Raw genomic sequence first — 23,605 nt, 5'->3', positions numbered from 1 at the left:
CAGTAACTATCTAAGATTTGGAACTTTAAAAAGAAAGAAAGAAAGTCATCCCCTGACAAGAGACCCTAATAGCCCCAACCTTTCCACTTGGCTTGTTCCCTTTGCCCTCCCCTTCACAGTGTCCCTTCCACCTCCCTCTCTGTCAATGCAGTTCTAGCCTGTCTCATAGCTTCTCTCCCCTGCCCTCCTCATTCATCCTTCCTTCTCTGCGGGTCCTGACTCCCTCCACGTTTGTCCGGGGCAGCCTCCACTGCTGGCAGCCAAAGCCCTCTGCCTCCAAGCAGACTTCTTGCCTTCAATCCCGCCACTGTCTCCCCTCTGTGCCCGTCTCCCCCTCCTCTCTTGGCCTTTCCCTGCCTCCTCTGGCCCCTGACATGTGCATGTCTGTCTTTGTCCCTGTGTCGGCATCTGCTCTCCCTCAGCACACACCACACCCCCCTTCCTGGCTGAGTCCGTGTCTCCTAAGTCCATGTGCCTAACTCCTCATCCTCCTGTTTCTCACTAACTGTCCCACCGAGGACAGTGGGCTCAGTGTCTCAGCCCCCTGATGGACCTCACACCCAACACCATCTCCATACCACTTACAGTCTGACCTGGCCGTCCTTCCTGCCACACCCCCAGCACGCCCCTGGGACTAGGGAGCAGACCCCACCCCCACTCCCCCACCATCGCACTGAGCCGAAATCTGGACCTGTCACTCAATACTGATCTCTATGGGAGCTATGAATGAGTCTCGAGATTCCATGTGGATGCTTTCCTGTCTGTGACGCCTTGTCCACGGCTGCTGTGTGTTGCATGCCCTGCACGGCTTCCGCTCCCACCTCCTCGGGCCAGTGGCCCACATAACCGGCCCCTGCCTGCCCACCTGCGTGTGCACTGAGCATCTTCTCAGAGAGAATGTAGCGTGTCACGGTCTGGTCTGATCTGATGTCGTCTGGCCCAAGCGGGAGGGTGCTCCTGCCCATCCCATGGCCCCCGTGTTCTGTGCTTCTGCTCTGCCTCTGCTGCCTGCATGCTCTCCCAGAAATGGGTCTGTGAGGCTTCAGACATGTCCCCTTTTTCTTTGGAGTTTTATCTGAATCGAGTCATCCAGGGAGAACTCTGTTGGGCCATGGCATAGGAAGACCAAGGGAAATGGTGGGGGAGGGTGCAAGATTCCAAGAGAGGGGCTAAAGGGGCTTACAAACAGAAGGAATTTCCAGCTGCATGCAGAGGATGCAGAAGGCGTTAAGTGTGGCTCAAGCAGAGCGCCACAAAGGAGTGCTCCCTCCTCACAGACAGAAGGCGGGAGTCTGGGGCCAACCCCAAGAAATGGGGACTCTGGGCAATTACCAGATACCTGGCCAATCACAGAGTTCTTCCTGCTGCTCTTTGGTTTTTGAAATGCATTCTGGAAGGGGCTAAGGACATGGGTGATGATGACAGGGGCACTGAGCTGATTGGCTCCATGTTGACTCTCCGCAGAGACTTTTGCGAATGGATTTGCCTGTTGCAGATGACAACACAGTTCATTTCAACTCTACTCTTATGGCCCTGATCCGGACGGCCCTAGACATTAAAATTGCCAAAGGTAAAAAAGGGGTGAGAGAGATGGGAGGCACCAATACTGAACCAAGACCTTGGTTCTCTGAAAGGCAGGAGGGCGTGTGGACAGAGAGAGGTTCAGTGGTCCTTCTGAGATCTAATGGGTTGAAAAAGACAGTCCTGACTGGGCCCACACCCAAGGGTCAGAGGCGTTGCTCTTCCCTTGCCTGACTGAATAGAAGAAGCTCAGTGGAGGACGGTGTCTCTGCCAAAAGATCCCATTGACCACCTGAAAAAATGCCTTCCCCAAGAGGGTAGCTGTACATAAATGGGTTGGACAATAGAAGGAAGAGAGACAGGAAGACTCATATCAGGGCCCAAATACCCCACTCCTAGAAAAGAGAGCATTCCATCAAAGTATCTTTGGGGACCCTTTCATAGGACATTTTCTAAGAAATGATAGAAATAATGAGGAAGTTAAAGACAGCAATTGGACCCCAGAGACCTGTGTACTGCCCCTGACTCTGTAGGGTACATAGCAGGGCCTTTACTAGACTCTTTCATGCTCCCCTTGGAAGGAAAATCTCCTGAGATGACATTCTGAGATCCCTATCTTTAGAGAAAATATCTGTCTTTGGAGTACTCTGTGATGAAATACAATCACCCCAGTGAAAACCTGCCCCTTGAACCCACTGGTGTGAATGGTGTGATGATTTGTGCAAGCCTTGGTCTGAAGCCAGAGTGAGCAGGGTAACTCACCCAGTTGGAGCACAAAGCTGCTTGGGCATGTCCTTCTGCGTGGCACCTGTTTGCTTCATCCACTTCCATGGCCATAGAGTGTACCCATAACCCTAGGCATCCATCCATCTGGCCAATATCCTTATGCTCAAAGTGATTAGCCAACAGCCTGGAAAGAGAGTGTAGATAGTTTAGTGCCACACAACCTCACTTAAAAGAGAAAGCACATCCTAGGCACTAATGAGTTAGAATGAGTTGGAAGATAAAGACTTGAGTAAGCAAGTAATGCAAGATTGTAGGAGATAATCTTTAACCTAGCTGAGAATGCTTTTAAGTACTTTAGAATAATAATGATAACAGCTAGCATTTATACAGCACCTCCTATGTACCAGGCACTCTGCTAAGTATTTTACAAACATCTTATTTGACACCTTGCAACAATCTTTTTGAGGCAGGTACTTTTATTATCCCCATTTTATAGAGAGCGATTAAGTGACTTGCTTAGAGTTACATCACTTGTAAGTGTCTAATGTAGGATTTAGGTTCAGTTCTTCCTGACTCTAGGTCCAGTGGTCAGTTCATTGTACTTAGAAGCAATATTCATAATACTCATTCTTATCTAGTCATTAAAGAACATACTTAATAAAACATACCTCCTATGTTAGCCTGTTACTGTATATATTTGAAAGTAATCAAATGTTAGTGGTAAAATCAGATTTTTGGTGTGAAGAGAAGGGACAGAGAGAATTAGGGATGAGTGGCTCAGGAGCACATAGTGTGGTTAAGAAAAATGTATTCTAGGTTATGGAAATCATGAGTATACTTGTCAGTGGAGGGGAGTATTTCTTTAACAGATTATTCTGCTCATACTGTTCATCTTCATTCACCACATATTTACTGCATACTTCCTCTGTGAGAAAAAATAGAAACCTAGAGATGAGTAAGAAGTGATCCTTGTTGCCCAGTAGCTCATGGCTTAATTGATAAAACAAGGATGCATATACTCCTAATGCAAACAGTGAGTTGGAAATGCCCTAAGAAAGCCATGAAAGTTATGCTATAGAAGAAAAAAGCCAGAGAATCCGATTTGTATGATCCATCTTGATGGATGACTTGAGTCTTGACAGGTAACAGATATCTCCTTTGAGAAAGCATAAGGTATGTTTGAGGAACAACATCCATCCTGGATGGAATAAGAAGTCCCATTGATCTGGTATCTGAAAATTTACAGAGCACTTTTTTCACAATATTGTTATGAGGTAGGTAGTGCAAAGATGACGATCCTCATTTTACTGATGAAGAAACGGAGGCAGACAGAGATGAAGTGACAAACCCATAGTAACACAGTTACACAAATCCAAGCTTGTATTCAAACCTAGAGGTCCTTGACTCCCAGTTCAGTACTCTTTCAAATATTCCTGACATCTATATATGTATATTGTATAACTCCTTGAGTTTAAGCTTTATTTTGTGAACCCTGAGGGGCTATTGAATGGCTCTGTGTAAGACAGGACTAATCAGAGCTGTGACTCAGGAGAAGTCAGAGGCAGCTCAGAGAGATAGATTGGAGCACAGAGAATGAGGAGTGATTGGACATGTTCAGGAGAATAGTTTGGGAAGAGCAGTAGGAACAAAAGCCAGAATTAACAAGCAGGCAATAAAGGAAGCAGAGATGGCTCTTGAGAAGTTGGTGATAAAAAGAAAGAGAAATTAGAAGGGTGAGCTCACAGAAATAACTGCATGGAGGAAAAGATTAGTTTGGGTGGGTTGTTAATTTTTAGGACTGGGGAGGCTTAAAAATGATTGTAGATGAATAGGAAGGAACAATAGAAAAAAAGAAGCTGAAAAATAACAGAAAGATGGCAATTAATAGAGCAAGACCCTGAATAATAGTTATCATTTATATAGCACAGATATTTTGTTTTATCCTCACAATAAACCTGGAAGGTAGATGCTGCTATTATCTTTATTTTACAGATGTGGAAACTGAGCAGGTATTGTGACTTGCCATGGGTCATACAACTAGTAGAAACCTGAGGTAGGATTTGAACTCAGGTCTTCTTGACTCTAGGGTCGTTGTATGATCTGCTGTACCACCCAGCTATCTCTGAAGGAAATAAGATGGGAGCAACAGCCAAAAGAAGGTGGTGGATGGCTTTGCTTTGTCTTAGCAAAGATGAAGCTCCTTTTATCCATGAAGGTCCAGGCAAAAAGAGGAGAGAATGGGTGATGCTGAAAAGAGACTTTAGGAGGTGAGGGAGGATGGAAGTATGGAGAACTCAAGTCAGCCTCTGTATTAACAAATTAAGAGTCAAGGTTAACTGGAAAGAAATCAAGTTTGGAAGCTGAAGAAAGGGAAAAAGTGAGAACAACTATCATAGGGAATGAGACAGAAAAAAGTCCAGTTACCATTAGAGAACATGAATCTAGTGAGCCAAATCAACTGTCTTGGAACTTTTGAGCAACTTAGAAATTGATAAGTCCAATGCTGTAAAAATTAATATTGTACAGGAGCCTGGAACAGAAGATCTATAAACCAAGGTAAGTTGGATGTGTTAACAACAGAAGATAGAAAGATTAAGCATCAACACCTTAGGTTTGAGTGAACTTAAATGGATAGGATTGGACAGAGCAAGAATCCCTTAGAAGAAATAAAATAGCCTTCATAGCCAATAAAAAGTTGAGAAAAGAAGCATAATCTCAAAAATGACAGAATGATATCTATTTGAATCCAAGACAAACCATTCAACATCACAGTAATGCAAATCTATGATTCAACCACTGAAGTTAAAGAGGACTAAGTTGATCACTTTTGATCAGTTCTGTGAAAACTTACATCTAGAAATAACACCCCCAAAAAAATCATCATAGGGGATCAGAATGCTAAAAAGGAAATCAAAGTTAATTGTAATAACAGGCAAGTTTGGTCTTGGAAAAGAAAATGAAGAGCAGAGACCAGTAGAATTTTCTCAAGATAATTCACTGGTTATAGCAGATGCTCTTTTTCAACAACCCAAAAGGCACACAGATGTCAATCTAGAAATCAGGTTTATTATATACTTTGCAGTCAAAGGCAGACGAGGTCAGTTAAAACAAGATTTGGAGCTGAGTATGGCTCAGATCATGAGCTTCTTATTTTAAAAATTCAGATTTAAATTGAAGAAAATGGGGGAAATCATCAGACCATATAGGTATGACCTAAAGAAAATTCTTTATGAATATAAGTGATGAATAGATTTAAGAGATTGGATGTGGTAGATAGACTTACTAAAGAACTATGGACAGATATTTACAATGTTGCATAAGAGGCAGCAATAAAAACTATTTCAGAGGAAAAGAATAGCAAGAAAGCAAAATGGCTATCTGATGAGACTTTATAAATATCTGGGCAAATAAAGATAGCAAAAAGTGAAAGGGAGAGATGTACACAAATGAATGGAGAATAGCAAGGAGAGATAAAAAGGTTTTCTTAAATGAATAATGCAAAAAAAATAGAATAGTAGAATATGAAAGACAAAAGATCTCTTCAAGAAAATTAGAGATATCAAGGGAACGTTTCATGTAAAAAATGGGCATGATAAAAGCCAAAAATGGTAGGGACTTAGAAGTAGAGGAGATTAAGAAGAGGTGGCAAGAATACACAGAACAACTATACAAGAAAGATTTTAACATCCACAGATAACCTCAATGCTGTGGCTACTGATCTAGAACCAGACATCCTAGAGAATAAAGTCAAGTGAGCCTTAGAAAGTATTGGTAATAATAAGGGTAGAGGAAGTCATGGAATTTCAGCTGAGCTATTTTAAACCCTAAAAGATGTTGCAGTTAAAGTGGTGCATTCAATATTCCAGCAAATTTGGAAAACTCAACAGTGGCCACTGAATTAAAAAAGATCAGTTTACATCCCAATCCTAAGGGAGGGAAAGGCCAAAAAATGTTCAAATTACCAAACAATTGTGCTCATTTTACATGCCAGCAAGATTATGCTTAAGATCCTGCAAGATAGGTTTCAGCAATATGGGAACCAAGAATTACCTAAAGAATTGCCTGGCTTTTGTAGAGGCAGAGGAATTAGAGACCAAATTGCAACCATTTGCTGGATTATGGAGACAAAAATGGAGTTCCCCCCCAAAAAAAATATACTTCTGCTTCATTGACTACATAGCCTTTGACTATGTGGATCACCACAAAATGTGGCAATTTCTTACAGAGATGGGAGTACCAGATCATCTTCTTGTCTCCTGAGGGAGTACGTGAGCCAAGAAGCAACAGTTAGAACTGAACATGGAACATGGAACAATTGAATGGTTTACGATTGGGAAAGGAGTAGAGATAAACCTATAAACTGTCACCTTATTTATTTAACTTATATGCAGAGTACATCATGTGAAATGACAAACTGGACAAATCAAAAGTCAGAATTAAGGCTGACAGGAGAAATATCAACAATCAGATATGCAGACAATACCACTCTGATGGCAGAAAGTGAGTAAGAATTAAGAAGCCTCTTGAGGGTGAAAAAGAGTAATGTGTAAAATCTGTCATGAAACTTAACATCAAAAAACCCCAACAGATCTTGGTCATTAGTCTCATCATCTCCTGGAAAACAAAGTAAGAAGAAATGGAAATAGTATCAGATTTTATATTCCTGGACTCAAAGACTAAAGGACAACTGCAGCCATGGAATTAAAAGACTCTTGTTCCTTGGGAGGAAAGCTATGACAAATCTGGACAATATACTAAAAAGTAGAGACATCACCTTGCTGACAAATGTCCGTATAGTCAAAGTAGCAATATATGGCTGTGAGAGTTGGACTTTGAAGAAAGCTGAAAACTACACAACTGATTCTTTCAAATTGTGGTGCTGGAGAAGACGTCTGAGAGTCCCTCAGACAGTGCAGAGATCAAATCTGTCGATACTTAAAGAAATAAATTCAGACTACTCATTGGAAGGACTAATACCAAAACTGAAATTTACTTTGGCCATACAATAAGAAGACAGGACTCACTGGAAAAGACCCTGATGCTGGAAAAGATTGAAGGCAAAAGGAAAAAGGGACCGCAAAGGATGAGATGGATAATGTCATGGAAGAAATGAACATGAACAGACTTCAGGAGATAGTGAAGGATAGCAGGCCCATGGGGTCACAAAGAACCAGACGTGACAAAATGACTTAACAACAATCTCAGAGGTCACCAGTTAGTTCAACCTATACTTTACTAAGAATGTCATCTACAGCAATATAGACCCACTGTGATATAGTGGAAAGATTATTGGATTTGGGGATTATAGATCCCAACTACACTTAATAGAAATGTGACCATAGACCAGTCAAAACCCCTCTGAGTCTCTTTCCTTATTTACAAAATGAAAATTGTAATACTTTTGCCTACCTCATGGAGTCACTAGTTATCAAATGAAAGAATGTATATATACATGTATACAATGTATATACAATGCTTTACAAACCCCGAAATGCTACATGATACCAGTTATAATTATTACTATCATTTCCAAGAAGTGGCTGCCCAGACTTTGATTTAAGACCTAAGGGAAGGAAAACCCCCTGCCTCCAAAGCCAGTCAATCCTACTCCTAATTATTAGGAAGTTGTTCATATTGCATAAACTTGCCTCTCATCTCTTCCATCCATTTCTCTCACTTCTCACCTCTAGGACCAAACAAAATAAATATAATCCCTCTTCCCTACAGCAACTTTTCACATTTCTGAAGATAGCTCTAAGTCCTCTCCAGGCTAACATCCCTAGTACCTTCATATCACATAGTACCTTATGTGATATGATGCTGAGGTTCCCCATCATTGTATTTGTCTTCCTCCGAATTCTCTCCAGTTTATCAATGTACTTCCTAAAATGCAGCACCAAGTACTTGAACACAGCACCCTAGATGTTGACTGCCATAACTAGGAATTTGTACACTTGCCACAAAGGAATATAGGAAGTAGAAGCTTGCCTAGAGTTTAATTTCCAGAAGGAAGAAGCATCTTAAGGTTTGCATACTGCTGAAAAGAGAGTCTGGGAGCTGCTTAGGTAGGTGAGAGATAGCCAGCCAGGTAGCACTACAGGTACCCTGTAAAGTTTTGTCACCTAGTTATGATTCTCAAGGCAGAATGCAATAAGATTATCTCTTCCCATGTTCAAAATACTGTTCTTCTCTTAATAGCCTAAAATATGTTTTTTTGAGTGACAAATTGAATTGCTAATTTTTTGAATTTTTAGAGCATTAAAACTTTTAAGTTCTTATGAACTATTGTCTAGCCGTCTTTCCATATTTTATATTTATTGAAGTTGTAGTGTTGTTGTTCAGTCATTTTTCAGTCATGTCCAACATTTCATGACCCCATTTGGAGTTTTCTTGGCAGAGATACTGGAGAGATTTGCTATTCCCTTTGCCAGTTCATCTTACAGATGAGGAAATTAAGACAAATAAGTTTAAATGACTTGTCCAGGATCACAGATATGACCAGATATAGTACTTTGCCTTTACTTCTATTAAGTTTCATTTAAATAGATCATCGTTATAGCCCATCATCTTTATAGCCCATCTAGATCTTTTTGGAACTTGACTTTGTCTTTCTTGCTCTTGCTTCCAACTTGGTGCCAGATGCAAATTTAATAAACATATCATCTGGGTATGCCTTTAGGAAATCAGCCCCAGAGGGATGAGTCATGTTTAAAAAATGATATCCTGAAGACACAGAAACAATTCCACTGAGGAATAAAATATGTATGTGTTCTTATGAAATCAATGCAGATGCACAGAACATTAACCAACCAAGTTAGTTATTTAGAGCACAACCAAGTTAGTTATTTTTCTTTAAGTACGGAAGATGGAAGTAAAACTAGGTAATAAAGAATGAGTATGAGAATGTAGCATTAACCTATAAAAATGTGTGAAATGCTAAACCTTAGAATGATCTGAAGCTGAAAAAGAGAAACTAAGGTTAATTTTTTAAAAAGGTGCTTTTTAGTTATGTTGAGGGGAAAAAGGAACAAAGAAAGGACAGGACTCTTGCTGGAGAAAAATAAGATGATGATAACTGACCATAGGGAAAAGACAGCACTGCTCATTCATATTTCATTTGTTTTCTTTGCAAAGAAGAGATGACCTTTACACTGGAAATGACAAAACAAAAATGACTAACAGGGAGTCAGTACCTAAGACAGAAGCTAGTAAGAGTGCCTCACTGTTCCTTATGAATTCAAGGCATTTGACCCAGATGTGATAGTAATATTTGAGCAAACATAGAAAATAAAAGTGGTGTTTTAAAATTAGCAAAGGGTAGATGTCCTGATTTTCAAAAAGAGGGAAGAAAACAGAATCTGCAAACTATAGGTCACTGAGCTTGAATCTGATTTCTGGAAAAAGTCTAGAATGGAGCATTAAAGGTATGATTGGTGAGTCTAGATAAGGAAGTAGTGACAGGGAAGAGAATGGAACCACCATTGCTTCATCAAGCATAGTCAGACTAACCTACTTTCCATTTTTGACAGGATTACTAAACCAATAGATAAAGGAAATGTTTGTGGACATGTTTTATCTCTTTTTGCTAGAGTATCTACATCTTCTTATGGAGAAGATGAAAAGATATGAGCCCTGATGCTGATATAATCAGAAGGATTCTGAATAGGGTAGGTTGCCAGATTCAAAAAGTGATTGTTAATAATCTGATGTCAACATGAAAGTATTTAGGGATCTATGCTTGGCTATGTGCTTATGATATTTTTTGTGAATGATCTGGATAAAGATTGCAACAAATGCAATACTTATCACATTTTCAGAAGACAAAAAGCTGGGAGGAATAGCCAACACACCAGATGACAGGGTCAAGTCCAGAAGGATCTTGAAAGGGCAGAACATGAGGCAGAACTTAATAAAATGAAATTAAATAGGGATAAATGAAAATTCATACATTGAACACAAAAAGAATTACATATGGGGGGATTGAATATGAATAAGAATTCGTATAGGGGAAGTGTGGTTAAAAAGCAATTGTTCTGAAAAGGATCTAGAGATTTTAAGACTATATAAGCTCAGAGATGAGTTAGCCAGGTGATTTCCCCCTAAAAATTTTTAAAAAGTTAATTCAATCTTGGGCTGAATTAAGAGAGGCATAAATTCCAGGAAAAGGGAAATGACAATCTCCCTCCCCAAGTCTTATCTATATTACTGTGTTGAATTTAGAGCACAAACAGTTTAAGTTGATAAGCTGGAGAATATCCAACTAATATAGGGAAGGGCCTTAAATCCATGTCTTAGGAGAATTATTTGAAGGAACTGGGAGTTTTTAGTCTGGAGAAGAGAAAACTTGGGGTAATAATATAGCTCTTTAAGTATTTGAAAAGTTTGTCTTATGAGGAAAGGAATGGCCTTCTGTTTGATTGTAGAGGGCCAAAGCAGGAACAAAGGAAGTTGCAAGAAGGCTAGTTTAGGTTTGTATGTAAAGCTATCAGAGCTTAAAAGTTAAGTGGGAGTGTCTTGAGAACAGGTGAATTATCCCTCCTTAGAGGTCTTGAAAATATAGCTGAATAATAAGTCAGATTTGCTTTGATGTCATTTGACATCACACTGAATTAAGATGCTGAACCTAGAGTCAGAAAGACCTGAATTCAGATCTCACTTAATAGATGGGTGATTCTGTGCAAATCAATTCACATCTGCCTCAGTTTCCTCAACTGTAAAATGGGGATAATAATAGCGCCTATTCACAGAGTTGCTGTGGGGATCAATTGAGATAATGTGTTAAAATGTGCTTAGCATTTTGGCTAATATGGATCCTTAAGGGTATGGGTTATATTTAATCACTGAAGAAGGGATTCCAACTTTCAGAATCTATCTTTTTATGATTCTTTGATTTGCCCAAGTCATTAATAGCAGTATACCGTAGTATGGAGCCATGGCTAGATCTCAGGAGTCTGTCATTAGAAATCCTCCACCAGATTGACATCAAATTATTAGTTGCTCTTTGGGTCCAATTATTGAACTAATCTAGCTAACTATTTTATTGTCTACCTTTCATCTCTCCATCTTGTCTGAAAGAATAACATGAGAAGCTCTGGCAAATATTTCACTAAAATCTTTGTAACCTCCATCTAGGATATTTCCTTGGTCTAATATATTAATCCTGACCAAAAAAAAAAAAAAAAAAAAAGGAAGTAGGTTAAGTTGGCATGATTAGCTCTACCTATCTTATCCTCTGAATATCCTCATTTGATCTTGCTATTCCCCCAAGCTACCATACTATATCTCTCCTCCTGGTCAATGACAAACTTTTTTTTTTAATTACAAACATTCACTACTTCCACTCTTTCACCACCAGTGGGAAAGATTTACTCAGGCTTAATGATCATGAATTACTGTCAACAAAGCAAGGTAAAGAAGTTAGAGTCCCTGAGGGAGAACAAACAAGTCTAGGCCCAGAACTGCTGCAGCCTGACCTAGCTTGGCTAAAAAGGGGGAGCCTAGCTAAGGCCTATCACTCAGAGGCCAGACAGGACTTTGTTCATCTAGGAGAGGAAGAAGAGGAAGGCTCCATTGGTGACCCCAGACTTTGTCAGTCTTTTAGCCTTGCTATTTATTAGGTTGCTTAAAGAGAAACTTTAGTCTCCTTATTTAGACTTAATCTTTTTAATATGGCTTCAAACCCCACTCAACTCAAACTGTGCTCTTCAAAGTTACCAATGACCTCTTCTAACTGCCTTTTCTCAGTCCCCATGCTCCTTTACCTCCTCTTAGTACTGGTACTGCTGGCCATCTTTCCCTCCCTTGGCTTCCATGACACTACTCTGTCTTAGTTCTCCTTTTGCCAGTGTGACCATTCTTCAGACTCCCTGACTAGGTTATTTTCCATCTTGTGTCTCTTTATTATGGGTGCTGCTTAAGTCTCTGTCTTGCGGCCTTTATTCTGGACATATCCTCACTTATCATACCATCTCTATGCAGATGATTCCCAAATCTAACCCCAATCTCTTTTCTAAATTCTAGTCACCTCCTAGATCATCAAAGTATCACAGATTTAGAGCTGAAAGGCCCCTTAGGAGCCATTTGGTCCAACCACCTCATTTTATAAGTGAGAAAACTGAGAATCAAGTGGATTGTGACTTCCTCAGGGCCATACAGGTAACATCAGAAGTGAAATTTGAACCCAGAACCTCTGACTTCTGAACCAGTGCTCTTCCCATCACACCTCACAGAAGTCCTATTAGCTTCACAAACCCAGCATGTCCAAGATAGAGCCTACAGGCATCTTGGTGCTCCTGCAGTGGCTACAGTCTCAGCCCCTGTGTGAACCACAAGATCTCTACACCATCCTCCACTCTTATTTGCCTTGCCACCTTATCCTATCACTCTTCCTACAGTACTGCCTGATCTCAACCTTGAATTACTCCCACCTTTGTTACTTCTTTTGCTCCTCTTCATATGCTATTGAATGGAGCTAGAGGAAATCACGTCAACTGACTAGGCCCTCTACAAATATATGTTCTCTAAGTTCAACTGGACCCTCATTGCAGCAGGATAGACATTCTATTCCACTTTAATTGATTCTCTATCTGTTCCATTTTCCACAGCAGCTGGTCTAAATCTTCACCTTTCCTTTCAAATATCTCACAGTATCCTTTTACCCCAACCTCTCAGCCAAGCACTTGTCTTATATTTCACTAAAAAAAATCAAGACCAATCACTGACAGCTCCTTCTTCTTCACTCTTCCTCACCTCACATCACTCATATATCTCCCTCCACAATCTCTTCCTTCACCACAATCTCAGATGAAGTGGCCTTTCTCTTTGCCAAAGCCAATCCCTCAAAATGCATCCTGATCCTATCCTTTCCAGGCTTCTCCAGCAAATTGCAAATTGCCATTATCATCTCTCTTCTCTGTTTTTCTTCAATCTCTCCCTATCTAGGTTATTATTTCCCTGCTGTCTACAAATATGCCCATGTTTCCCTTTCCTTAAAAAAATGTTTTAGACATTTCATTTGAATTGATTACTTCCACTAAACACAATTTTTATCTCTTATCCCATTCACAGCTAAACTCCTTGAGAAAGGTGTCTATCCTAAGTACCTCTAGTTCCTTTCCTCTAACTATCTTCTAAACAATCTGCAGTCTGGCTTCCCATTTCATCATTCTTCCCTCTCTAAAGTTACTAACAATCTCATAACTGTCAAATCTAATGGCCTTTTCGTCAAACTTCACTGATACTATTGATCTTCTATTTACAATCTCTTCTCATGGTTTTCATGACATTGCTCTCCTGGTATTTCTCCTATTGAATGAAGACTCTTTGGTCTCTTTTTGCTGGATCTTTATCCAGGTCAAGTCCATTAACATTGGGTATCCCTCAAAATACTGTGTAAGACCTCTTTCTCTTTTCATTCTATGCTATTCCACTTGGCAGTATCATCAACACCCAGAAGTCCAGTTATCTTTTTATATGCAGATGATTCCATATCTATATTTCTAGCCCACCTAATCTCTCTACTAAACTACAATTATGAATCCCCAATTTGATGTCCTTTGGGCATCAAGTCCATAACAGAATTCATGATCTTTCCCCCAAACACTCTCTACTTTTTAATTCCTCTATCACTTTTCAAGGGATACCATCATCCTCCCAGACACCCCATCTCAAAACCTAGGCATCCTCCTCCAACCTCCCATACATCCAGTTCTCTGACAAATCTTGTTATTTTTACCTTCACTGTATCTCTTATATTTGTCCTCTTCTCTCCATTTATACAGTTACAGCCTTAATTGAGGCTCTCATCACCTCTCTCTTGGACAAATACCATAATTGGCTTTCCTGACTCCAGGCCCTCCTAGTGAATACTCTACTCAGGTGCCAAGGTGATTCTTCCAAGTTACAAGTCTGACCATTTCACCCATTTCTTTCTCAGTAAGCTCTTGGGGTTCCTCGTGTTTTCCATGATCAGACAGAAAGTCCTCTGTTTGGTATTTCCAGCTCTTCATAACGTGGACTCCTCATGAGGAGTAGGCCTCCCTATTGGGATAGATTAGCAGCCCTACTACTCCTTAGAAGACCATGACTTTTTGGTATTTTTTATACCTTATTTCCCCTCTATACACTCTACAATCCAAGAACATGAATCTACTTGCATTTCCTCAAACATGACACTCCATCTCCCATATCTTAGCTTTGATGCTAACTGTTCCCCATTCATGGAATGTTTTGCCCTGCTATCTCTGCCTCCTAATTTCACTGACTTCTTCAAGGTTCAGGTCAGATCTCACTTTCAGAAGGCCTTTCTTGGTCTTCCTTGTTGCAAATGCTTTCCCCTTTCAAATTATCTTAATACACTCTGTCTCTATCTTGTATATACCAAATGCCCACATGTTTGCAGGTTCTTTCCATTAGGATATAGGTTTTCTGAAAACAGAGATTGTAGGGTGGGTTTGGAGAGCAGAAAGTGATATTTGCCTTTCTCTTCATGGACCTGCTACTTGGCGCTGGGGCTGACACGCACTAAGGATTTAATAAAAGCTTGCTGACTAACATTTTACTTTTATTTAATGTCATTGCCCTTTCTAAATTCTACATCTTAGCCATTCTCCAACAAGCTATTCCTCAGAACACTGTCTTCTGCACAAGCCACTGTCTTTTGCCTAGAACACACTCCTGTATCATCTTAGTCTGTTAAAATCTTTGCCTTCCTTCAGGAGTCAACATAGGGACCACCTCTTCCATAAAGTTCTTCCCTGATCTGTCTAGTGGTTAGCGCCTTCTCTTTACGTGGTTTTTTTTTTGTTTTGTATTATACTTATTTGGGAGGGTGTTATATATTCTGCTTTACTACCTCTCATGTAAGCTCCTTGAAGGCAGAGACTATTCCATCTTTGTTTTTATAAGCCCAGCATACAACATAGTACCTGGCACATGATTGCTGCTTAATAATATTCGCTGAATTGATCTACTCTTGATAATTCCATGTTGATTTTTTGTGATCACCACTTCCTTTTCAAAATGTTCTCTACCCATACTGGTCCATATATTGTGGTCTTCCATCTACCTACTAACTAACGCCAGACTCACTGGCCTATGGTTTGTGACTCTTTCTTCTCTTCCATTTGGTCTTTTCTGCTGTTGCATAATGTTTCAAAGATCACATGCTGAGGATCAACAATCATATCTGCAGGCTTTCCCAGTCAGTATCCTAAGATAAACCTTATGTGCTGTCTGAAATTCATCTAAGGCAGTTAAGTATTCTCTTACAATTTTCTTTCTTACCTTTCTTACCTTGGGGGTCAACTCCCTACTTACTCTTTGTTTTATTCTTTCCATCCTCCTTTATAGAGATAAGAGCAACTGAAGAGTTGAGTGTTAGGCTATCCCTCCATTGTTTATTAAACCTTCTTCCCCCCAGAGGAGTAATTCTGTTCCTTCCTCTTTTATTCTCAGCACTCCTCCCCAGCCTTGGCTTATTCTGAAGTTTCATTCTCCTCACACTATTCTTAGCCTGATACCTTCAGTTTGTATTTTATACTGTTACCCATCTTGCTTCCAGCTTTTATATGTCTTTTTTAAATAAAAGCTGGCCAGTAAGTCCCCTGTCCATCCACAGTGGTCTTTTTAGACAACTTCCCTTTTTCCTCCTGCCAGGAATTCCTTTTCTTAATGTCTCAAGAATGGCATCCTGCAGAGCTTTATGTTCTTCCTGAACTTCCCTTGGAGAATTTTAGTGTGTGGGTTTCCACTGATCATTTCTCTAAGCCCTTGGAAATCAGTTCTTTTTTTAAAATTTGTTTTAGGTTATACATGTGCATTCATTTTTTACATATTTCTATATTTGGGAAGAAAAAAATCAGAACAAAAGGGAAAAACCACAAGAAAGAAAAAAGGAAAGAAAGAAAAGGTGGAAACAGTATGCTTTGCTCTGCATTAAGGCTCCATAGTTCTCTCTCTGGAGCCAGTCCAAAGACATGAAGATGGGAGATGGGGCATCCTGTTTGAGGAACAGCAAGGACATTGTGGCTAGATTGTAAACTCTGTAAACATGTAAAATATGGAAAAAGGAAAAGGAAAGGAAAGATTAGAAAGGTAGGAAAGGACCAGATTGTGAAAAGTGTTTGAAGCCAAACAGAGGTTTTTATAGGAAGTCATTAAGGTTTATTGAGTAGGGGAGTGACATAATCAAACATGTACTTTAGAAGATTACCATGGCAACTAAAATAGAAGATGATCTGTAGTAGGGAGATTCTTGAGACCAACCAACTACCTACTGTAGAAATAGAAGACCTGGCCTGGGCAGTGGGGTGAAGAAAACAAATACTGAAAAGGTAGAAAAGACTTGGCAACAGATTGGCTATGTAGGGCAAACATGAGGAATCAAGGGTGACATCTGAGTTGTGATACTGGATGTTGATACTCTTAACAATAATGGTAGTTCAGAAGAAATGAAGAATTGAGAGGACAGGTAATAAGTTCAGCTTTGGATATATTGAGTTTCAGATGTCTATGGAACCCAGTTAAAAATGACCAGTAGGCAGTTGTTAATATGATTAGACATCAGGAAGGAAGGCTAAGGCTTGGGGGAAAAAATTTGAGATTCATTTGCCTGAAGATGACAAATGAATCAATAGGAACTGATGAAATCACCAAGTGAGACAGAGGAAGAAAAATACCAAGGCCAGACCTTTGGAGGACAGCAATAGTTAATAAACATGACCTGGATAAAGATCCAGCAAAGGAGAATGAGAAGGAGCCATCACACCGTTAGGAGGAGAACAAGGAGAGAGCAGTGCCATAGAAATCTAGAAAGCATCCAGGAGAAGAGGGTGATCAATAATGTCAAAGGCTAGGAAAGGCCAAAAAAGCATGAGGACTGAAAAAAAACTTTTAATTTGATGATTAAGAAATCACCAAGAAATCATTGGTAACTTTGGAGAGAGTTGTTGGTGCTGTTATTATCAATTTTATAGGTGAGGAAACTGAGTTAAAGGACTTGTTGAAAGTCACACAACTAGTAAGGGTCTGAGAACAGATTTAAATTCAAGTCTATCCTGACCCCAGGCCCAGTGAATTATATACACAGTACCATCTAGCTATTAAATACTTCTGTCTGAGCACTGAGGATATAAAGACAAAAACATGATCCCTTCCCACAAAGAGTTCACGTTCTAATGGATAACACACAAACAATAATGTACAGATGAGACCTCTTCAGGGTAAATGGGAAGTAATCTCAGAGGCAAGGAGAGGGGGGTACGGTGCAGGCAGGAGGGAGGGATGATGCCAAAGTTGTGAGCAGTCATTTTCACTCTTCTTAGCAGGTTTCCCTTCTTGGGAGTCCAGCTCCCTATGATCCTGTCACCCTATTCTTTGAGATTTTAGGAATGAGCCACTGACCCCAGGGGTACAGTCATGTGTGTAGTCATGGCTTTTTCCCTAACTGTCAGACTTCTGAAGGGTGGTTTGTCTTTGAGTTTCATTTTTCTACCCATGGGGTACATCCTTCAGCTAGACCTATTGTGCATGCAGCTGGCTTGATTGGGACATCCTTCCCCCAACACAGTTAGCTGCACCATACAACTAAAGCTCTGTGTTTACCCAGTGTTGGGACTGATGCAGCCACAAACTTGCCTTCTGACAGGCAGAACAGCCTAATGGTTAAAGATCCCATATTTGAGAGGCTCATGTTCTGATAGAAAGCAATATAACATAAACTTAAGGAAGATATAACAGAACCAAGAATTATGAAATATTTGCTCAAGGAGAAATCATTTTCATTCAGAAGTATTAGGAAAAGCCACAAGAAACACTTGGTGATTTGAAGTGAGCCTTAAAGATCTCAACAGATGGAGAAGGAAAAGTGAGGTAAGCAAAGGCATGGATGTAAGAAAAGGGAGGGCAAGAACAAGGAATATAGACTAGGACTCTTTGGCTAAATGAGGTCATTGGTAACTTTGGAGAGAGTTGTTGGTGCTGTTATTATCTCCATTTTATAGGTGAGGAAATTGAGGCAGAGAGAAGTCAAGGGGTTTGTTGGTGTACCATCTAGTTATTAAATGCTTATTTTGCTAAAGGCACTGGACTAAATGCTGAGGATGTAAAGAGGCAGGGGAAGGGAGAATAAAAACTAGACAGGTGGGTAGGAATTAGACTATAAGAGAACAGAAGAATTTAAACTTTGCCAAGTAAAAACTGGGATATCAATAGTAGGAATAGGAATTGAACAAAGCAGTGTGTTAGGAAGATTGCTTCAGGCATTGGTATGTACAGGGAATACACTAGAGACTGGGAGATTTTATAGGAAGATATTTAAATAATCTAAGTGAGATAAAGGCCTGAATTAGTCAATTAGCACTTATTAAACACCTACTGTGTGCCAAACCCTGTGCTAACAAAGGAGAGAAGGGAACTTGCTTGAGTCATTGTAAAGTTAGAAATGTCAGGGGTATGATGGGAAATAGTCAACAGTGACAACATAATCTTGGAATTCTGAAAGGTCTACTTTTCACAGAAATGGGAATTGGGCAAGGGGGAGGGGAGGGAGAAGGGGGCTGCCTATTTTAGGAGAAGCCAAAGTCAGTTTTAGAAGGATGAGGTGTTTGAGGTGTTTGCTGGTGGTCCATCCCAAATGGACCCGTCCAGCGTCAGGTAGAATTTCAGTCCCCATTGCTGACATTCTCCAGTCTCTCTTTGGGCTTAGATATCTAAGCTTAAATTCCAGGCTCATGTTCAGTCATTAGAAACTTCCTGCCAGCCTCAGGTCCCCATCCCTTCCAGAGCTTCTTTGGCACAGGCCTGACTCAAACCAGCCCTCTGGGACTAGAGGAAGGGCTGCTACCACAAAACCAGTGTGTGGCCCGGGTGGCCAGATGGGTGGCCCACCAGTCCAGCCCCACATTCACGATGTTCTCTGGCTGGTCTTACAGGCGGAGCTGACAAACAGCAGATGGATGCTGAGTTACGGAAGGAGATGATGGCTATTTGGCCCAACCTTTCACAAAAGACACTTGACCTCCTCGTCACCCCGCACAAATGTAAGAATGATTCCCAATACTTCCTCCGGGGCCCAGGAGAAGAGCAGCCTCTACAGTGAGGCCGTGGGCCATCAACTTATGCTGGGGTAGGAGTTTTGGAGAAGGCTCCTGAGCAACTGTAAAGTCTGCAAAGGAAGGATAGGTTGGGGGAACCATGCTGGAGGGAAGAATGGCCAGAAATAGTAGACAGGCTCCCCTACATCTGAAGAAGGCCGGGACATGGGAGGAACCCACGGCAGATGCAGCCACTCATCTGTGTCCTGACAGACAATACAAACTAATGGTTAAAACAATGATCTAGAATTCAGATCCTGATCCATGACTTAAGTAGTCCCAAAAGTACTCTCTAACCTTAGCACTCTGGGAGGCAGTAGAGTACAGTGGGAGGCATCAGGGATAGTGGGAAGATCACTTGATTTGGGTTCAAATCCCAGCTTAGTTATTTACCTTTCTCCTCTGGCCTTGTCTACCTCCAATTCCTCTGATTCTAATTGGGCCCCAAGTTCCCTTATGAAATGGGCATGGCCTCTTCAGAAAGGCGAAGAGCTATTGGCTGGAACTGGATTGGAGATCCGCCCTGCAGAACAACCTAGGTCTCTCTCACACTGAGCCTGCCTGTCCCATTTGCCCACAGCCACAGACTTGACAGTGGGAAAGATATATGCAGCCATGATGATCATGGAGTATTACCGACAGAGCAAGGCAAAGAAGCTACAGGCCCTGAGGGAGGAGCAGGCAAGTATAGGCCCGGAACCGCTGCTGCTTTGCTTCAAAGGGGAGCCCAGCTGGGGCCCATCAGCCAGAAGTATCTCGCAAAGGAAGACGAGGTGGCCCTGGTGCTCCTGGAGGCCCCTGGTGACCCAGACTTGGTCAATCTCCCAGCCTTGCAATGAGGTTGGTTAGAGAGGAGCTTCTACAGCCTCCTTGGGTGACTTTCTTCTCCCTGACCATGGTTTCTGGACTTCCCTCGATACCTCACTGGAGCCTTCCTTATCAACATTCCTCATAATTTCTTTCTAGTATCTATCTAATAAAGTTGGAAAACAAAAAGTACTGATCTCCTTATAAAACTGTACTCTTGTATTCTGGGAGATTGGCATTAAAAACCTTCCCTTATCTGCACTCAGAAACACCAACTTTTTTAACTTTTGTCCAGCTTTTTCCTTTGAGGAGAGGCTCTCCTGCAGCTTCTACAGCCCCTTCCCAAGCCAGAGAAGCCTCTCTGAGACCACATAATTCTCACCTTTTCTGTGCTTCAGGTTTCATCTTAATCCCGAGGAGGGATTCTGCCCCTGTCCACACTTATTTTTCTTCTCCTCTCTTCTCCCTCTCTTCCTCTCCTGTCCCTCATCTCATCATCACACATGAGCCTCAAAGCCCCCCACTGTGGTTATTTCATAGCCACAAATACCCAGCTGAGATACCAGGCTGGCTTGATGTCCCTCTGAGTCACCCTCTGTTCCTACAGAACCGGACGCCGCTGATGTTTCAGCGCATGGAGCCACCATCCCCGACTCAGGAGGGTGGCCCTGGTCAGAATGCCCTCCCCTCTTCCCAGCTGGACCAAGGGCTGTGAGTATGACCCAGAGTGAACACAGTAGGCACCCCCTTTCCCACATCCTGACATTCTGCCTCTTAAAAGAATGAGTGACCAAAAAAGCTCACTCTGTGCCAAGCACTGTGCTAAGCAATTGAGACAAATATAAAAGGCAAAACAGTCCCTGAATTCAAAGAGTCCTCATTCAAATTAGGGAAAACAATGCATCTGGGAGAATCCAGATGTGGGGTATATAGGGGAAAAACCCTGGTTCTGAGGGTCTAACAGTTGTCCAAAAGACAATGCCAGACAAAGCACGTAGAGACAGAGCATTCGGGAAGGCCCAGAATGGGGTTGGTACCTCTGTGCCTCATGCAAACCACGTGAGGGACCATGTCCATTTGACAGAGCAAGCCCAAGGTTCCCTCATCAGGGAAGGGAATTAGTGGAGAAGGGGATTGGGGGTTTGGGGAAAAGGATCCCCCTGTGCTTGCTCTTTTGGTCCCCAAGCAGTTAGAGGAGATCATCCTGTTGAGAGGCCAGCAGAGTGCCTTGTTCTCTGGGAAGGGGACTTTGCAGAGCACCTACACAGAGATGAAGACCCTGCTCTCCAGGACCCCACAGTCTCAGAGAGAGAATGTGAACCAGACTCTTAACTTTTTAAACAAACTACAGAATGTTTAGGAGAGGCCGAGTCCTTCAGAAGGGGACTTACTGCTTATTTCTCTCCCTACTTTTGCAGGATGGCCCATGAAGGTGGCATGAAAGAGAGTCCATCCTGGGTGACCCAACGTGCCCAAGAGATGTTCCAGAAGACAGGGACATGGAGCCCTGAACGAGGACCTCCTGATGATCTACCTAACAGCCGGCCCAGTTCTCAGGTACTTCACATCCTCATACCCAAATGGGGCCCACAAAGGAGCAAGTCTTGCTTGCTAATTTCTAGAGAATAGGATGGGAAGGAGTCACAGTGATGAGGGAAGAAGCAAAATATGAAGCTGACTCTCTCCCTAATAGTCCAAGCCTAAAGAATAACACAGCCTCAAGAGCACTTTCCATCCACTCCTAGCCTTTCTTGGCCTGGATGAGGACAAAACCCGTTTTCAAAGTGGAGCTTTAATAGGTAGGCAAGGAAGGCAAAAATAGAAACAGAGACATCTGCAGAGGCTAGAGCTGTTATCCTAACATAAGTATACATAGTCACATGCAGACACAGCTTGGCTTGGCTGGCACACAGCTTTTCGAGTGACTGCTTTTGACCCTACATTACATTACATGGTATCTGCAGAAAAATCTCCCCATCTCCATAGTGTGTTCTTGAAAATAATCTGAAGAGGTAGGTATTATGATTTCCAATTTATAAATGAGGCAATGGTGGCTCCGAGAGGTACCACAATAGAACCAGGGTCCCAGAACTTCTATGAATCATGATTGTCTCTCTATTAACAGTTTGGAGCCCAAGGCTCTGCCTGCAACAGCATACTTGTTGGAGATGGTCCTGCATTGTAATGGCTCCAAAAAGCATTGGATCTAACCAGACTTGCAAGACCTACATTCAAAACTCTGCTTTACTACTTTCTAACAGTATAGCCATAAGCAGCTCAGAATCTCTCTATTTTTCAATATCCCTCCCTCTAAATCCTGTGATCTGAAGTCAGACCCACAGAGTTCTCTGTTGCAGAGAGATTCCTTTTACCATTTTAAAAGCTCTTAAAAGCTCACTAGGAGTCCATCCTTCACCTCTGCTCCTGTCTCTGTCCTAGGCTGTTTGTTTAAACATATTAATGAGCTGTTTGTTAATACCAGCTCAACATTCTTTGCTCCATTACCTCCTGTTATAAACCTCTAGGCCAAATTGCTACAAGGAACCTTTATAAAAGTTTTCAACCTCAGCCCAGTATTTCATCTCACCATCAAAAGGGCTACCTTTTTTCTCTGTTTCAAAGCTACTGCCTTTTGCTGGGGTCTCTCTCCAGGTCTGTGGTTCTCAGAAAGTATCCTAGTATAGTGTAAAGGCACAGAGAGAAATTGGACTTGAATCTATAAAGCTATAAAACTTATTGCCTCTGTTTTTCTACCCGTAAAATAAAGAAGTTGGATCAGAAGATCCCACAGGTCCTTCCAGCTTTAAATATTATGATAATTTGTTGCAGAGAGGCAAAAAACATACCTTAAATCCAAAGAATGATACTGCTGTTTTAAGGAAAGGTCATCGACCCAACCCACCTCCCCGGGTTCCCTTTGATAACATACCTCAAGTACCAGACAAATCCCAGAAGGACTTCTCATAAACCTTGAATTGTGATTTTACAAAATCATAAATACTTCATAGTCAAGGATGCCCGATATTTCTAGTCCCATTAAGATCAGTGTCTGACTTCTTCAAAGAAAGAGAACAATGACAGAAATTGCTGACTCCTAGCAGCCTCCTTTAGCTTCTTCTGAGGACAAAGAGACTATGTGAAGGGCACATATGACTATATGAAGAAGACACACGGAGGGCAAAGGGGCATGCAGAAGGCTGCAAAAAGAAAAATTGAAAACAAGTAAGGCAATCTCACATCCCTTTCTATTTGATTTCTCACATTCCTTCTAAATGAATTAGCACGGATCTCCTTTTCTCCCCTTGGACACAAGACATGGGCCACTAAGCCATGTAGCTAAAATGGAATGCTACATTTTAATGATGCTGAATCTACCACTCCAGGGCTAGTTCAGAAATGCTAAGGGTTGTGGAAGTAATTGAGAATTCTCTTTTCCCAGCCCCACTCCTGAAGTAGTC

The 23,605-nt window shown here is 41.4% G+C and overlaps 1 protein-coding gene across 18 annotated transcripts in view; it reads left to right on the top strand.

The window, feature by feature from the left end:
• The window catches only part of CACNA1A (calcium voltage-gated channel subunit alpha1 A), a 241,862-nt gene that overhangs the window by 206,277 nt on the left and 11,980 nt on the right, over positions 1-23,605 (top strand). For all 18 annotated transcript variants that reach the window (XM_031947676.1, XM_031947675.1, XM_031947665.1 and 15 more), the window contains 5 exons: positions 1,465-1,570; positions 19,179-19,286; positions 19,921-20,021; positions 20,755-20,858; positions 21,566-21,704. In XM_031947676.1, coding sequence (XP_031803536.1) covers positions 1,465-1,570; positions 19,179-19,286; positions 19,921-20,021; positions 20,755-20,858; positions 21,566-21,704 — 558 coding nt within the window. The remainder of the gene's footprint in view (positions 1-1,464; positions 1,571-19,178; positions 19,287-19,920; positions 20,022-20,754; positions 20,859-21,565; positions 21,705-23,605) is intronic.

This window comes from Sarcophilus harrisii, chromosome 1 (genome assembly GCF_902635505.1).
Source record: "Sarcophilus harrisii chromosome 1, mSarHar1.11, whole genome shotgun sequence".
Classification (NCBI taxonomy): domain Eukaryota; kingdom Metazoa; phylum Chordata; class Mammalia; order Dasyuromorphia; family Dasyuridae; genus Sarcophilus; species Sarcophilus harrisii.
Note: the sequence above shows the minus strand (reverse complement) of the source record. Positions and strands in the feature narration are given on the sequence as shown.